Consider the following 17,792-nt stretch of genomic DNA (forward strand, 5'->3'; position numbering starts at 1 on the left):
ATGTTATTTAAATCAAAAGTTGTATCTGATAATATTGAATTGACTCGAGCTGACATGAACTAGCTGTATTTTTATTAACTAACATTAAAAAAGGTTGATAAATACTTGTATTGTTCTTCTGCCAATTAACCAACATTAATTTCTATAACTTTATTGCACAGTTACATTTAACTTATTCCCTTCATACATGTATTAAGAATCACAGTTTGAAAAATGATCAAATTTAATATAGCAAAAAATTCAAAGGTAATAGCAGATGGATGCTTCATATGACATAAAATACATCATTTGATGATGTGTGTTTTTCAGCCACTTAAACATTCACTAATGTCACATACAGCAATACAAATCAGATTTAAAAAATGTACATCAAAACAGTAAATGACAAGACATCATATAAAAATGCTATACAATATACAAATACAGTCATCAAATCTCACAGTAATACTGTAACAGCACATCTGTCAATCCAGTGGAAACACACATCAAGTGGACTTTAGCCAAAATACTGACCGTGTTTATTAACTAACTAACTTCTCTAAAACCAGTCCAGTGTCGCACAACATTTGTCACAAAACACAGCTCATAAAAACCTTGCTAATGGAAAAAAAAGTGGATTCTGAAAACAAAATTCTTGATTTTTTGGGTATATTAGCAAGGCACACAGTGTATGCTTCAACCAATCGTTATATTATATAAAACACATTCCAAAACATGCCTCTACTAAAAAGGTGCAAACTGCTATGGACTTTAAAATATCTTTCTCTTCTTTACAATTATTAATAAAATATAGCATTTTAGCTTTAGTATTGGCGTGTCCTTTTCAATGATATCATAAATAGATGCTTTTCATTATACATGATGAATAAGAATATTAACAGGCTTTATGCACAAACCCTGACGCTGCGAAACATGAACGGTAAAAATGTCAAACCATCATTCTCACTAGAGCATGTCTTGGAGAAAGTCAAAGGCCTTCGTTGCGGTCTCTTAAAGTCCAAAACCCTGTCGTTGGAATTAATGACGCATTATTCATAGTTTTCGTGTTATTTTTACCAGGCTAATGAAGTAAGACAGTGATATTAAAAGACCTTGATGATGCATTCTATATATAAGCCAGATGCGACACTGTAAAAAAAAATATATGATCAATAAGATATGACAACATGTTTACATTGCCTTAACTCATCGAAATAATTTAAGCAAGTTGTACAAGATTCAACTCATTTTTTTAATGTCGGTTTAATGTAATTTAAGTTGAAACCTAAGCATTAACGCTTAACGGCTAGTATATCTTATTAATAAAACATACAATGTACAGACAAACCCAGAATATGAACACAATATGCCAACTTGCATATTCCTATAGAAATACGTGATGTGCAATTTAACGCATCATCAATAATAACAAGTACATTGACTTTGATCTTTTAAAATCTCAGTCTTATGACATTAGGACACGTTAAGCACTTGTCCAGTTGAGTGTTTTCGATTGTCCCGCTGTGTTTAGTTTATGGATCGTGTTTGTTTTTCTGAGATAATCTTTTAGTTTAGATACCTAATTATTTTAGTCTGAGATAGTCTGAGATAAAGTTTTAGTGGCTTGACAGATGATTGACAGGCCTGTTTTCAGTCTGAAAACTATGAATGAAACAATGATTCTATATATGGAAAGTGGTCATATTTCTCAATTTATACTAAAATGTTTGATTTTTTTTATTTTTTAATCAAGATACAGTATAGAAGCAAACTAACTTGGATTTTAAGTCTTATTTTCTGAAGAAAATCATCTAAATTAATTGAATTTGTGCTTAAAACAAGAATAGGGAACACAATATTTTTACAGTGTTTTCCATGACTTTTGAGGCAAATGTTCATCCCCTAAAATTCCAGTCTATGCATTTGTGTAAAATATAACTTTCTGAGTTTGTTTGTTTTTCCAAAACTTAGGCCTGGAAATTGCTATTTTAAAGCTTTGCCATATTTTTCATGACCGTCCAAACCCCGAAACAAGATTATTATTCTTATCTCACAGACAGATTTTTTTTTTCTTGATTTAAGCATAAAATAACCTCATTTTGATAAGTTTTTTTTTTTTTAGTAAAATAGACTTAAAGGAATAGTTCACTTTAAAAAAAAAAAAAACTTTTGCTGATAATTTACTCACCCAATGTCATCCAAGATGTCCATGTCTTTCTTTCTTCAGTCGAAAAGAAATGAAGGTTTTTGATGAAAACATTCCAGGATTTTCTCCATATAATGGACTTTAATGGGGTCCAAACAGTTCAAGGTCCAAATGAGAGTTTCAGGGCTTTAAACGACACCAGACGATGAATAAGGGTCTTATCAAGCGAAACGATCGCTCATTTTAAAAAAAGTTTATATAAAATAAGTTTTATAAGCTCAAATGCTCGCCTTGCTCTGTTCTGGGATGTCATTTGGTTCATTCAATGAACAAAATGAACGAGCTGACTCGGGAAAATATTTGTTCATTTTGATGAACGAGTTCGAATAGGAGAGACACGAATATGCATCACACCCTAACACTAACCATTTGAGCTTATAAAACTCAACCTTTTTTTTTTTTTTTTAAATGAGCGATCGTTTCGCTTGATAAGACCCTAATTCATGATCTGAAATCGTTTAAAAAATGTGCCCGAAAATGTGTTTCGAGATCGCCCAAAATGACTGACCCTACTACTGACTGTAGTCTTTAGCCTCTGGACAAAAAATCCTCCAATGACACAAAATGACGATTTTTGCATCATCTGAGGATTTTTTCCAGACAAAAAAATACATAAATCTCTCATCTTGGGGGGATATGAGTGTGGAAAGCATTGTAATTCGAAAATACTACAGGTTTTCTACTAATACAAAGCTTACTGCTAAATCCTCAAGTATCCCTTTAAGTCTTTTGCTTCTCAAGTAACTGTATCTCTCAAGGTAGGTATATGTAGTGGAAAGCGAGACACTCGTGCACATTGGCTGTAGATCTATGTCCCGAACTGAAGTACGGAAGTCCAGCTTTCTTTTTGGTGGAGAATCGTGCAGGTTGGAAGCTTCGCTCGACGTGCCTCGACACCTGCTGGCTCTGCCTCTCTCATGTGTGTCAGATGAGTCGTTCTTCTGGAGGCACTTTCAGCACGCTGCCCATCTCCAGCCGAGCTCCTGCCACCTCCTGTTGACTGGGGCTGTACGTTCCCTCGGACTGACGCTTCTTCCGGGTGGTGAGAACCAGGCAAACCAATCCCAGTGTTCCCAGCAGGACAGCGAGACACGCCAGCGGGACGGCCACCAGCAGCCACGGCACGCGCTCCGTCTGCAGCTGCTTCTACAGGAGCACACGGAGAACGTCACAGCCCTGGGACTCAAATCACGCAATCCACACACAAAAATAGAATTTAACGTAAAAAAAACTAATTTCTGAAAAATGAAAACATTTCTCAGGGCCATATTATTGTAAATATTTGTATATGATATTAAATTGTGAAACTTTTTGATTTTTTCCATTTTTTTTAAACTTAAAGTGTAATTACTCCATTAAAATGGAATTAAGAAAAACTAAAATGGAAAACATGGAATTTGAAAATGTTATATATATTTCCTAAACTAAACTTTTCCTAAAATTTTATTTTTTGTAAAACTTTTATTAAAGTGCGTTAATAAATAATCCAGAAAATAATTAATTTGAAACTGATTTCATAGGGCCCTAAAATTTTTATTTTTGTTAAAAACTTTTAATAAATTACTGTTAAGTAGTATAAGTTCAATGATTTCATTTAATTAGATATGCTTTTTGATTGCTGAATGTTGGAATTTAGAAAAATAAATAAAATGGAATTTTGAAAAAAATAAAACATAGGGCTCTAAAAATTTATTTTCTGTTAAACTTTGAATGAATTTCATGATTTCGCTTAATTAGACATGGTTTTGATGGTTAAATACAAAATTTGTAAATAAAACAGAATACAGAAAAAAAACCCTGAAAAATAAACGAATCCAGAAAAAAAAAAATATTTAGAAGGGGGAAAAAATTATTTGGGAAAAAAAATGGCCCTAAAAATGTCATTTCTGTTAAACTTTAAAAAAAAATTGTGTTAAATTCATTATGGTGTGTTCACACTGGACGCGAATAGCGTGTTCGGCGCGAATGATTTCAAAGTCAAGTCAATGCAAAGACGCGTTACGCGCGTAAAAAATTCCTGCGGCGCGAATGAGGCGTGGAGCGCGGAGCGGAAGACGCGAATACGCCTCATTCGCGTGTCAAGTTTGCGCGAATGGCGCGAATTAAGCGTCTGGCGCGTTAAGCTTCAAACTTTTGTTTTTACGCGCGTCAGTTTCACTCTTGACACGCGAATTAACACAAAGTGGTCAAGCGTCAAACTAGACGCGTATGGAGCGAATTTGACGCGCTATTCGCGTCCGGTGTGAACACAGCATTAGACATTTTATTTAACAATACAAATGAAATTGAATCCAGATATAGGCTAATTGAACAGAAAAAAAATGAAATTTGGGGAAAAAATTTAATGAATTTGAGGGAAAAAAATTAGAGCCCTAAAAGAGTAATTTTTGATAAACTTTTAAGAAATTGTTTTTCCATGTTCCATGCTTTAAATTTAGTAGGCATGGTTATAATAACGAGAAAAAAAATTAATCCAGATTAAAAAAAATGACAAACAGGTTTGGTAGGGCCCAATAGATGGATGAAGCATTGGAGAAGCCAGATCTCACCGTGTTCTCACAGTTGTCTCCGCTGACGTCCGACACACACTCGCAGAGGTAGTGATTGGCTCTGTTCACACACGTGCCTCCATTCAGACACGGGTCCGACTCGCATTCATCTATATCCACTTCACATCTGAAAAACAAAACGTCCTCAGTCAATAGTTTGCACATTTCCGCTTTTTTGTGCAAAGAATTGTACATAAGTGACTAATCAAAGTTAAAGCAACTGTTTCTCCCGGTAGACTTGAGTAAATATGATTACAGTAAGATGCAGAGCAAACCAGCAGATGTTGCACTCCATTTTGCACTCCATCTGTTGCAGCGACTAATAAAATTATCAAAACTTAAATTAAAGATAAATAGAATTTCTTTTTTTTATTATTATTATGTGTGTAGGAGACATAGAGAGAGTGTGTGTGTGTGTGTGTGTGTGTGTGTGTGTGGTCTCAGATGATCTCACCTCTCTCCACTGAAGCCGGGTCTGCAGGTGCAGTTCCTTCCCCAGAATCCCTCAGTGCAAACGCCACCATTCTCACAGTCTGAATCCACATCACACCGACGCCATCTGAGGACACACACTGAATTATCCATGACCAATGAAAGAAATGGCATAATCCATAATGTGAAAATACAACAAGGCTTTATAGATATTCAACTCAATCAGACCAGGGTCCTTTTCTTCTTAAAAGATTATTTTTCAAATCTTAAAAGATTATTTTTAAACAACAACTTCAGTGTGTGCTTCTTTATGCGTAATAAATCATTATTCATGATGATGTGCTCATCTTAGTTAATGTTTTAATTAGGGCTGTCAAAACGATTAATCGCGATTAATCGCATCCAAAATAAAAGTTTGTGTTTACATAATATATGTGGGTGTACAGTGTATAATTATTATATATATATATATAAATACACACACATGCTTGTATATATTTAAGAAATATTTTCGTGTATATTCTGTATATAGATTTATATATAATTTATATTATATATAAATATAAATATTTTATATATAAATAATATTTTTTCTTAAATATACATGCATGTGTGTTTTATATATATATACAAAATAATTATACACAGTGCCCCCACATATATTATGTAAACAGAAACTTTTATTTTGGATGCGATTAATCGCGATTAATCGTTTTGACAGCCCTAGTTTTAATTAAGGTGTTGTTCATTCATGAAGTCATGAATGAAAAATATTGAACTTCTGTTCGTTCCTGATGATTCATGAGATATTAATGCATGAATGAATTCATTAATTTATACATGAATTCATGTACCCTTTCTGTAAAGTGTTACCAGCTAAACAAGTAAGCATTCAAAGATCAGGGGGCCGGTTAAGACCAGTCTTAGACTTTTTTTTCTTTAAGACTGTTCATAGCTTTTTGGATTTAGATTTATTCCTTCAGCAGACGTTTTTATCTTTTATACTGCAGTCTAACGCAGTACATGTACAATTTATTTATTATCTGAATAGCAGAGAAAGTGTTTGTTTTTCAAAATCAGTTACATAAAAAAACACGTAGATTGGCCTAATCTGATTCTGAAAAGGAAGATTGACTGCCCCAAACTAACATGCTAGAACATACGACACAGTGTGAACATAAAGGCTATTTTCAGCAAGCGGCCCGATAATCTGCAGATGTCACTCACTGGCAGGACGGGCCTGTGTAAGCAGGTGGACAGAAGCAGGTGTGTCCCGTGACTGAATACACACACGAGCCTCCGTTCTCACAGCGATGCTCTTCCCGGCACCCGTCCACCTTTTCCTGGCAGTTCTTCCCAGCGTATCCATCGGGACACTCGCACACATAGTCCCCGGGCAGATCCCGGCACGCGCCGCGAACACAGGGCTGTTGGACACACTCGTCCACGTTCTCCTGGCAGAGTTCGCCCGTCCATCCCGGGACACACGTGCAGGAGAAGAGATTGAAGAGATCCGTGCAGGAGCCGTTGTTCAGGCAAGGCTCGGAAACACACACGGGGGAGCCGGAGCATCCCAGCTGAGGCTCTGTCCCGCCGACTCGGATGAACTGGGACGTTTGCGGCGCCTCGTCCTCCAGGCGTCCGGAAAACGGTAAATAAACCCCACCGATCCGCACCTCCCCCAAACAGCCGGAGTAGTTCTCCGCAAGCCACACGGTGGAGAAGTTGAAGAAGCCGCCGGACGCCGGCAGACTGGATCCCGATATCCGACCGTCCACGACCAGGATCCAACGGGACGCCGAGCTCCTCGAGATGGACGAGTAGAGCAACACATGATGCCATTCTCCATCCGAAACGGGGATGTCGCTGGTGAACGCGTGCACATCAAGACTGTTCCCCTCACGAAACTTGACGATCAGCGAGGAGTTCAGAAGCCCCACGCAGAAGAACTCCAGCCGGTCCGAGGCGCGCAACAGCGTCCCGTTCTCCTCGCGCGTCCGCAGGTCCATGGAGATCCGCATCATCGGGAACAACAGGGAGCCGTTGGCGCTGAACTGGAGAGCATTGCTCTCGAATGTGGCGTTGGCTAGACCTGGAGTGAGGAGGAGTGTCGTTTACTTGACATACACTGGAAATGTCAATCATTGAACAACACATTTGCACGGTCATGGTTCTCTGATGTTGGTCAAGTTAACAGATTTCTTCTTAGCTAGTGTTTTATTTTAATTGTTTATATTTTTTAATTATTTTTTATACAGGGCTACATGACTGCCAAATAATTTAATTGTGATTATTTTGTCATGTCATGTCATAATATTAATACTAATATTATTATTAGTTATAACTCTAATTATAAAAAAATGACAGGTATATATCACTATTGTAAATTACTTTAAAAAAAAAGAATATTCAGAAATAAAAAAATTTATGTGGATATAAAACAATATATTTTACACTACTGTTTTATTATTATTATTATTATTAGTTTTAACTCTAATTATAAAAAATTTGAGAAATATTACAGTTGTAAATTCAAACAAGCTATTCAATAAAAATGTACTTAATATTAAAATGTGTATTTTACACTAAAAGTTTAAATATTACATCATAGCCTGTAAAACATTATTTTGTCATATACTTCATAATAATAATACTATTATTGTTATTATTACAAAAAAATGACAGAAATATATTACTCTTATAAATTACAATAAACTATAAAAATTAAAAAATGTGATGATATGAATATTTTATTTTATTTGATAATATTTTTTGACGCAGTATTTCTCAAATCATAAGGCTTTTATTTTGAAAGAATACTGGTGAAATTATGTCATATTTAATTTTTTTAAGTAGCAAAAAAAAAACTATATCGACTCTGTTCTGGTTCAAATTGAATCCAATTGTATTCAAATCAATGAACCAAAAATTACACAATGAAAAACAAAAATAAAACTGTATTTATTTACATTCTTTTTTTTATTTTATAGACTCTTTTTTATTTACATTTTTTTAAATTCAGTGCTTTCCTTAAGTTCTAACATTAGAGAATTGCACTAGAAACGCCAAGATCACGGGTTTGGTTCAAGGAAAGAACTACTGAACTGGAAAAAAATTATAACGTCAATGCGCATACATTTCTTAAAATAAAAGTGTCTGCAAAATGCATATTTTATTATTATTATTATTACTATTTTTATTTTGGGTCTGTGCATTAAATTTATGGTCAAGTTCAAGAAGATTTTAAGGAAAAAAGACAATGTTAACCAGATTTTCCAACAAACTCAAAAAATGCACTGCGGGTCAAACTGACCCGAAACATAATGTAAGGGTTAAACGTTTCTTTTTTTCATATTTTCTATTTTTTTCCTATTGTTTAGTTGTCTGTTTTACCGAAAAACAAGAAAAAAAGACTAAAACAGTGACCAATGAAGTTCAGTCAGTCAGATACTCACACTCATAACCATCAGGCAGATCCACGCACCGAGTCCCGGAGTCGCACGGGTCACTCACACACCACACACGCGTGTCACACCTCTTCCCGGAGTAGTTCGGCGGACAGGAGCACACAAAGTCATTCCAGATGACCGCGCATTTCCCTCCGTTCCGACAGGGCTTCATCTGCAAACACAATGTGAGAAGACACCAGAGAAGTGTTCAACACCAGCAGAAGAACAGATGTGTGTTTGACAGAGTCTCTTCTGCTCACCAAAGCTGCATTTAATTGATCAGAAATACAGAAAAAGTGAAATATTACCATTTTAAAAAGTCGCTTTCTATATGAATATTGTAAATTGTAATTTATTCCTGTGATCAAAGCTGTATTTTCAGCATCATTACTCCAGTCTTCAGTGTCACATGATCCTCCAGAAATCACTCTAATATGAGGATTTGATGCTCAAGAAACATTTATGTGTTTTCACGTCTTCTTTGATGAATTTAAAGTTCAGTACAGTATTTGTGATGTTGGTTTGACAAATGTTAACATTATTAGGCCTATAGGCTTAGCAATGTGATAAAACATGCTAGCAACATGGGAATTCATGTTAACAATGTGTTAAAACATGTAACCAACATGATATGCTACTAAAATGCTAAATCATGTTAGCAAAGTGTTAACCATGCTAACAACATGCCAAAACATTCTTTGTTAACGTGTGAAAACATGTTAATAACATGCCAATTTAGGCTAGCAATGTTAATTCATGTTGGCAAACACGTTAGCAACATTAATGTTAGCAACATTAGAAATGTGCTAAAACATGCTAGCAATATGCTAATTAATGTTAGCAATGTCCTAAAACAGGCTAGCAATGTGCTAACAACATGCTAATTCATGTTGGCAATGTGCCAAAACATGCTAATTCATGCTAGCAATGTGCTAATTCATGTTAGCAAGCTGTTAAACATGTTAACAACATATTAATTCAGGCTAGCAATGTGCTAATTCATGTTGGCAAACATGATAGCAACATGTAAATTAATGCCAGAAATGTGCTAAACATGCTAACGATATGCTAATTCATGCTAGCAATGTATTAAAACATGTTAGCTTAGCAATATGCTAATTAATGTTAGCAATGTCCTAAAACAGGCTAGCAATGTGCTAACAACATGCTAATTCATGTTGGCAATGTGCCAAAACATGCTAATTCTTGCTAGCAATGTGCTAATTCATGTTAGCAACCTGTTAAACATGTTAACAACATGCTAATTCAGGCTAGCAATGTGCTAATTCATGTTGGAAAACATGATAACAACATGTCAATTAATGCCAGAAATGTGCTAAACATGCTAGCAATATGCTAATTCATGCTAGCAATGTGTTAAAACATGTTAACAATATGCTAATTAATGTTAGCGGACAATGTCCTAAAACAGGCTAGCAATGTGCTAACAACGTACTAATTCATGTTTTCAATGTGCCGAAACATGCTAATTCATGCTAGCAATGTGCTAATTCATGTTAGCAAGCTGTTAAACATGTTAACAACATATTAATTCAGGCTAGCAATGTGCTAATTCATGTTGGCAAACATGATATCAACATGTAAATTAATGGCAGAAATGTGCTAAACATGCTAGCGATATGCTAATTCATGCTAGCAATGTGTTAAAACATGTTAGCTTAGCAATATGCTAATTAATGTTAGCAATGTCCTAAAACAGGCTAGCAATGTGCTAACAACATGCTAATTCATGTTGGCAATGTGCCAAAACATGCTAATTCTTGCTAGCAATGTGCTAATTCATGTTAGCAACCTGTTAAACATGTTAACAACATGCTAATTCAGGCTAGCAATGTGCTAATTCATGTTGGAAAACATGATAACAACATGTAAATTAATGCAAGAAATGTGCTAAACATGCTAGCGATATGTTAATTCATGCTAGCAATGTATTAAAACATGTTAGCTTAGCAATATGCTAATTAATGTTAGCAATGTCCTAAAACAGGCTAGCAATGTGCTAACAACATGCTAATTCATGTTGGCAATGTGCCAAAACATGCTCATTCTTGCTAGCAATGTGCTAATTCATGTTAGCAACCTGTTAAACATGTTAACAACATGCTAATTCAGGCTAACAATGTGCTAATTCATGTTGGAAAACATGATAACAACATGTAAATTAATGCCAGAAATGTGCTAAACATGACAGCAATATGCTAATTCATGCTAGCAATGTGTTAAAACATGTTAGCAATATGCTAATTAATGTTAGCAATGTCCTAAAACAGGCTAGCAATGTGCTAACAACGTACTAATTCATGTTGTCAATGTGCCGAAACATGCTAATTCATGCTAGCAATGTGCTAATTCATGTTAGCAAGCTGTTAAACATGTTAACAACATATTAATTCAGGCTAGCAATGTGCTAATTCATGTTGGCAAACATGATAGCAACATGTAAATTAATGCCAGAAATGTGCTAAACATGCTAGCAATGTGTCAAAACATGTTAGCTTAGCAATATGCTAATTAATGTTAGCAATGTCCTAAAACATGCTAGCAATGTGCTAGTTCATGCTAGCAATGCGTTTAAACATGTTAATTTTCTCTTTACTCAATTTAAAGCTTGTAAAACAGAACCTTTTGTAACAGTATCACAGTCTTTACTGTCACTTTTGATTAATTTAATGCATCCTTAATGACTAAAAGTATTCATTTCCCTATTAATAGTGTCTCACCTTGCACGTCTGGTCCCCGACACAACCCTCCAGCACATTAGATGAGTTTCTCGGTAAGTAGCTTGAATGCTGTGGTTTCTGGCTGATGCTCCCCGAGTACATGAACAGTTGTGTGTCGTCTATCCGGACGTCCTGCAAACAACCCTTGAAATATCCACCCCACTGTACGGTGTTTTCTCCTTCGGGAAGCCCACCTAGATACGCCACATCTCCCGCCTCCACCTCAAAGTCGACGTGACTGGCAGAAATCGGCTGCGTTTCGTTAAGCACTATAACACCTTGTTGTTTTTTAATAGCCACAAAGACCTTCTCCCCATCGGTCAGGAATCCGGAGGCCTTTGTGATGGAGTTGTATATGGAGATATATACTGAGCCATTCTTCAGAAAAAGAGTGAAGTAAGCATGACTGTCGTGCTGGAGCTGGAGGAGCAGGCCGTCTGGATGCCGGGATCTCAGCCACAGCGACACGCTCAGATTTGAGTCGTGCTTCTGCGTGATGGGGAACGCAGCGAAGCTTCTGCTGCGCTCGTGACTGAATGTCCATGAGGAGTGCTCTGTTGGGGAAAAAAAGCATCCAGAACATACAAGAGTTTATAGTTGATAAGGCCTACTTTAGGAGAATTAAGATTTGTTTGACGTGTGAAAATATGAGATGAAACATTATGAATTATCATTACCACACTCTAAAAATGCTGGGTTGTTTTAACCCAACTCGACAAACCCAAATGTTTGGTTAAAAATATAATTAAAAAATTGTACTTAATGGCTGGGTTTGTCCATATCTGACCCAAAGTTGGGTTAAAATAACCCAGCGTGTTTTAGAGTGCATGTGTTTGTGTAGTAGAGTAGTGTTTGGGTCATTCTCATTCTTGTTTGTTATTATCTATATTTACTATTTCAATTTTTATTTATTTTTAGGTGTAACATATTCCAGGGACAGATACATTTAAATATATATTATTAGTGTGCATTGTCCCTGCACTCTAAAAAATGTTGGTTTGTTGGGTCAGATATGGACAAACCCAAATGTTGGGGTAAAAATGTAATTAAAAAATTAAAAAGTTGAAAGTTGAAGTTGGGTTAAAATTTTAAATCACATTTTTAACCCAACATTTGGGTTAGTCCATATTTGACCCAAATTTGGGTTGAAACAAGCCAGCATTTTTTAGGATGTGTTAAACAAAACCTGAAATAAATAAAATAAAATAAATGATGTTCAAGGATTCGCAAACTTTTTTTGTCAGCCTCTGATTGAAAAAAATTTACTATTTTAAGTTAATATTTATATAATTGAGCAACATATTTGCATATAGTTTTGTGATATTGGTTAATGGTCACGGGACATGCAGGTAAATCAATAAAATATATTTTTAATCAATTTGATATTTTTATGATTTAGTAAATAATTAGCTTTTACTCAATTTACAAAAAAACCTGTAGTTTCCTAAAACAGTTTTTATTTGAAATATTTAGGAATATTATACATGTATTTGCTGTCAATTTAAACATATTTGGTGAATACATGTCTATCTTTACTTTTAAGATATTTGTAACACCAAATTTTTGAATGGTAATATATAATGGTTTCCACAAAATGAAGTATGTTTTCTTTATAAATGTTTCTTGAACAGCAAATCATAATTTCTGAAGGATCATGTGACACTGAAGACTGGAGTAATGATGCTGAAAATTCAGCTTTGATCACAGGAATAAATTACACTTTAGTTTTTTTTATTAATTAATAATAATATTTTACAATATTACTGTTTTACTGTATTTTTCATCAAATAAATGCAGCCTTGGTGAGCAGAATACCTTTATGCAGCAAGGATTCATTGAATTGATCAATAGTAAAATCATTTATAATGTTTGAAAAGTTAACACTGATAATAATAATGTTTCTTGAGGAGCAAATCAGCGTATTAGAATGATATCCTGTAAAAAAATAAAAATAACTTTTGAAGGGTTGTGTATAATGTTACAACAGATTTCTAGTTATTTTAAATTGTAAAAAATATTTGACAATATTACAGTTTTTGCTGTATTTAGAAACAAATAAATAAGCTTCAGCGAACAAAATTCTTACATATATAAAAACTTTTAAACAGTAGCGTGTATATATATATATATATATTAACTAAATAGAGGCATCAGACTGTCGACTCTTTTAAAAAAGGCCTTAAAACCCATCTTTTTAGAAAAGCATTTTATGGCTAACTGTGCTTTTATTTCATTTATTTTATCTTTTTTTTTTTATATATATTCCTGTTTTTATGTGTAGCACTTTGAGGTCATTAAATTGATGTAAAGTGCGTTACAAATAAAATATATTATTATTATTATTATCAAATAAGGCTTAATTTAAGGCTTACAGATAAAATGGACACACACTTTAATAATTCACTATGGCAAGCTGTTGTCATAACTAAGTCAGCTCACCTTCTGAGCAGTTGTGTCCATGAAACGGCGTGTGGCACTGGCACATGTAGTCGCTCCACAGATCCACACAGTGTCCTCGCTGGGAGCAGGGATCGGGACGGCACCGCTCGCGTCTCTCGCAGCCCATCTGCACATGCTGAGAGCGGAGGCTTCTGGGTAAAACCAGCTGAGCATCGACACGCAGATCCTCCACACACCCGACCAACCCCGTCCCGGACGCCGTGTTGTTGAGGAACTCCTGAGGAACGCCTCCGATGTGTGTTTTCTCCAAGCCCTTCGGCTGGAAGGACAGAAGCTGGTTGTGTCCTCCATCCTCAGCGCTCTTGTTCTCTGATATCAGGGTCAGAGCGAGTCTCTCGTCCACACTGACGGAGACTTCATGCCAGAGGCCGTCGCTGAAGTCCCCGCGTAACATCACAGCAAGCCTCAAATCTCCAGATTCGGCTCTGGAGAGAAGATTCCCGCCACTCAGCTCCAGTGTAAAAAAGTGCTCCTGGCTTCCCCGGTAGAGGAGGATCGCGTCGGGTAAAGTCGTCCTGAACCTCATCTGGACGCTCGGCGCTTGTGATCCCGCGTGCCGGCGACTCCTGTTCCCGTGTGAAACCTCCAGGACCACATGACCTCCGCCCGTCATGGAGAAGGTGGTGGAGGTTTCGCATCGCTCCCCATGAAAGCCAGGAGGGCACGTGCAGGTGTGTGTGTGCTCGTCTCCGCGCAGCGATGGCCAGCAGGTGGCGTTGTTTAGGCAGGGGTCGTTCACGCACCCGGTCAGTGTCACGTCACAGTGCCGGCCGCCCCAGGGCATCTGGTCCCGCGCAGGACGAGGACAGTGACACGTGTAGTCGTTAATGCCATCCTCACAGCGGCCACCGTTCTGACACGGCTCGCTCTCACACTCGTCCACGTCAGTCTCACACACCACACCTGCAGGGGAACACACACACACACACACACACAAACAGGTCATGTGAGGCATGAGGCATTCGAACTGCTGTTAGAAAAGAAAAGAATAGAATATAGAACAAAAAAAATAATAATAATGCATTAAATATACAATAATACTAAAGAAAAAATAAGAATTATCACTATTGTTAAAAACATTATTTATGTAATATCATACAAATACAAATATATATATATATATATATAGAAAGATTATATTTTTTATTATTATTGATAATATAAGAAAAATACTATAATATTAAATATACCATTACTGTTGTAATATGTCACTATAATATAAAAATTTTAATTGATTATTTAAGTAATACAATATAAAAACAAATATAATGTAAAAATATAATATTACATTTTATTATTTCTGTTGATAAAATAATAACGATAATATAATAATAAAACGAACAATTATAAAACAAAAAATAGGGAAAAAATATTACTAAAGTAAAAAAAGCATATATATAAAAATACAGATTGTGGATCATAATAATAATAGCAATACTATAAAAATTAATAATATTACTGTTGTAATAATTCACTGTAAAATTAAACAATCAAGCAATCTAATATAACAATTTACTAAGTTTTATTTTTATTATGATTATCATTGTTGTTGATAATAATATTACATAAAATATACAATAATACTAAATATAAAAAATATTACTAGTGTAATATTTTGTTGTAAAATGCACTAATATTATGGCTAACACATATATTTATTTAATTTAATGTATAATTGCAATAAGCCATCTCATGATTCCAGTTTTATTTTGATGAATTGCGGAGCTTTTGCAACACTCTTTTCATGAGGATTTTAGAGATCCGGGACTAAGAAAGTGATTGGTTATAATAAAAATTGTTTATAATAAAACTTAATTTGAGTGAAAGCCAACAAAACAAAAAAAATGCAACTGACAATGGAAATCATAAGCAGAAACTTATGAAGCAACTGCAACCTTAATCAATGCTAACACACAGTGAGATAAAAACAAATAAATTGACTTTTAATTGCATTTACTTTAAGCCTTTTAGTAATGTAATCCTGGTAAAAGGATTGGCATGCCAGCATATGGTGAACGGTTTCTTCTACTTAACTGAAGTTTATTTAGTCTGTTTAGTAAACTGTTAACTACTAATACTGCACCTGTAAATATGACCAAACACGAGCACTCGAGAGGTCTGTGATTGAGTAAACATGCAGTTATAATCAGTGTCATCATGCAAACTGCTGGACACAGTTCTAGTTGCTTGTAATACATTTTGTAAATAAGATTACTGATAAACTGCATGGAAACAATGTGTATTGTGAAAAGCACTATACAAATGAAGCTGACTTGATGACTCGCATGTTATTCAGAATGCAAAAAGTGCTCTGCAGTTAAATTTATCATGCATATACTGTATATGAGGAAAAAACAAGTTAATATACTGAAAACAACAGTATAGCACCAATTTCAAGAGCAATAGAGTGGACATGTGCAGTATCTTTTACAGTACAAATATCTAAATTCTTAAATCAAGAGATGCAATAATAAAATAATAGTCTTGTTTTCACAGAAATTTAATGCAAAGGCAAAATATGTTTATTTTCCTGAGCCCACTCGCAGAAATATCTCAAATTCTTAAATAAAGATATGCAAAATAACATTAAATAAGAGTCTTGTTTTCTGGAGAAATTCTTCTAAGGAAAAAAAAAACCATTTAAAACATTTTTTAACATAAACTCACTTATTTATGATACATATTTTTCCGAAAACAAGACTTCTTATCTTGTCACTGTACATACTGCAATACAAAACTGAGTGAGATAATCACTTGAAGGGGTGAACAGGAAGTGTCTTTATTTGTGCTTTTGAATTAATAACTATGTGCCTGAAAATCAGTTTATGTATGATATTCATCATTAATTTAATTTCAAAGTAAGGAAGCAGTCGCTCGATCGTGGTGGACAGGACAATCCCGGAAATGGCCATGCACCCATTGAACAATACAAGATATTCTCCATTGATTTTAACCAATTAAATAATCTATTGCAGCATTCAGACACGATTATCGTCACTTTTTTTTTTTTAATAGTTTTTCTGTGGCGCCACAGAAAGCTCTCGGATTAAATCTAAAATATCTTAAACTGTGTTCTGAAGATGAACGGAGGTCTTATGCCTGTTTCAGATTACTCAATTTTTTATGTCTGTTACGATAGTCACTGTGTCAGATTACGCGATTTTGACTCCTAAAATCTTGTTGTGTCGTGGACAAGACACATGTCAGACTACTCATTGCTTCCTAACCGGTCATCGCATGCCGTCTTTAATGGCGCGAGGCGAAACGAGTAGCGAGTGACTTCCGGAAACGAACGTTAACAAACAATGGATGAAGCGGCGAGTGTTGTATTGGCTGTCCTGTGTTCAGAAAAAAGTAAAAAAATAAATAAAATAAAAACCCCGACAATGGACACGTTCCTGGATTGCTGGAAGAGGACAGTATGGGCTGTCAATCCTCCAAAGAGAACTTGAGGTAAAATATTGTTTTCTCATAATTTTTCACTTTTAAAGTCCCCGTGAACCGGAAGTTGCAAACGATTTTTCTCCAGTGCTGTGACGTATTTCCAAGTGAAACGGAATATTGAACAGAGGGCAGGGTTTTACTCTAGCGCTCCTCCTCTCCATCTCTCGCTCATAGCAAACTAACGGTTTGAGGGGAGTGGTTAAGCGTTTCCCCACCCAAGTTGTGAAACCTACGTCATCAGAAAAAGAAACCGTTCCAGACCGGAAGTAACTTTTCAGATTTTGATTAAAGATTACCAAGGTAAAACATTTTTTAAATATATTTTTACTTGCACGGATTAATTGTTCACCACAAGACTAGTAATATGCGCTAACAAAGTAAATAGGTTCAATTTTGATTTCACGGGGACTTTAACGTTAGCAGCACCACCGTCTTTCTATCGTTTCGCCATTTTTAAAAGTTGTGTACGGAAAAGCTTCAGTGCTCCTATTGGTCAACCTCATACATGTGACGGAACCGTCGTGGACGACCG

General features: G+C 35.4%; 1 protein-coding gene across 3 annotated transcripts in view; it reads right to left on the reverse strand.

Moving 5' to 3' along the window:
* Nucleotides 1-317: 317 nt before the first annotated feature.
* Nucleotides 318-17,792, reverse strand: part of crb2b (crumbs cell polarity complex component 2b) — a 36,464-nt gene continuing 18,989 nt past the window's right edge. Inside the window, exons 7-13 of one of the 3 annotated variants that reach the window (XM_039687415.2) lie at nucleotides 13,796-14,719; nucleotides 11,357-11,910; nucleotides 8,622-8,787; nucleotides 6,394-7,258; nucleotides 5,189-5,293; nucleotides 4,735-4,861; nucleotides 318-3,331 (exon numbers count right to left, since the gene is read on the reverse strand). In XM_039687415.2, the coding sequence (XP_039543349.2) occupies nucleotides 3,110-3,331; nucleotides 4,735-4,861; nucleotides 5,189-5,293; nucleotides 6,394-7,258; nucleotides 8,622-8,787; nucleotides 11,357-11,910; nucleotides 13,796-14,719 (2,963 nt within the window). In that variant the 3' untranslated portion in view covers nucleotides 318-3,109. Of the gene's footprint in view, nucleotides 3,362-4,734; nucleotides 4,862-5,188; nucleotides 5,307-6,393; nucleotides 7,259-8,621; nucleotides 8,788-11,356; nucleotides 11,911-13,795; nucleotides 14,720-17,792 lie in introns of those variants that run through there. The other 2 variants (XM_089119888.1, XR_016146573.1) reach the window with 2 other exon arrangements.

Source organism: Pimephales promelas, chromosome 14 (genome assembly GCF_988280905.1).
Source record: "Pimephales promelas chromosome 14, fPimPro1.hap1.1, whole genome shotgun sequence".
NCBI lineage: Eukaryota > Metazoa > Chordata > Actinopteri > Cypriniformes > Leuciscidae > Pimephales > Pimephales promelas.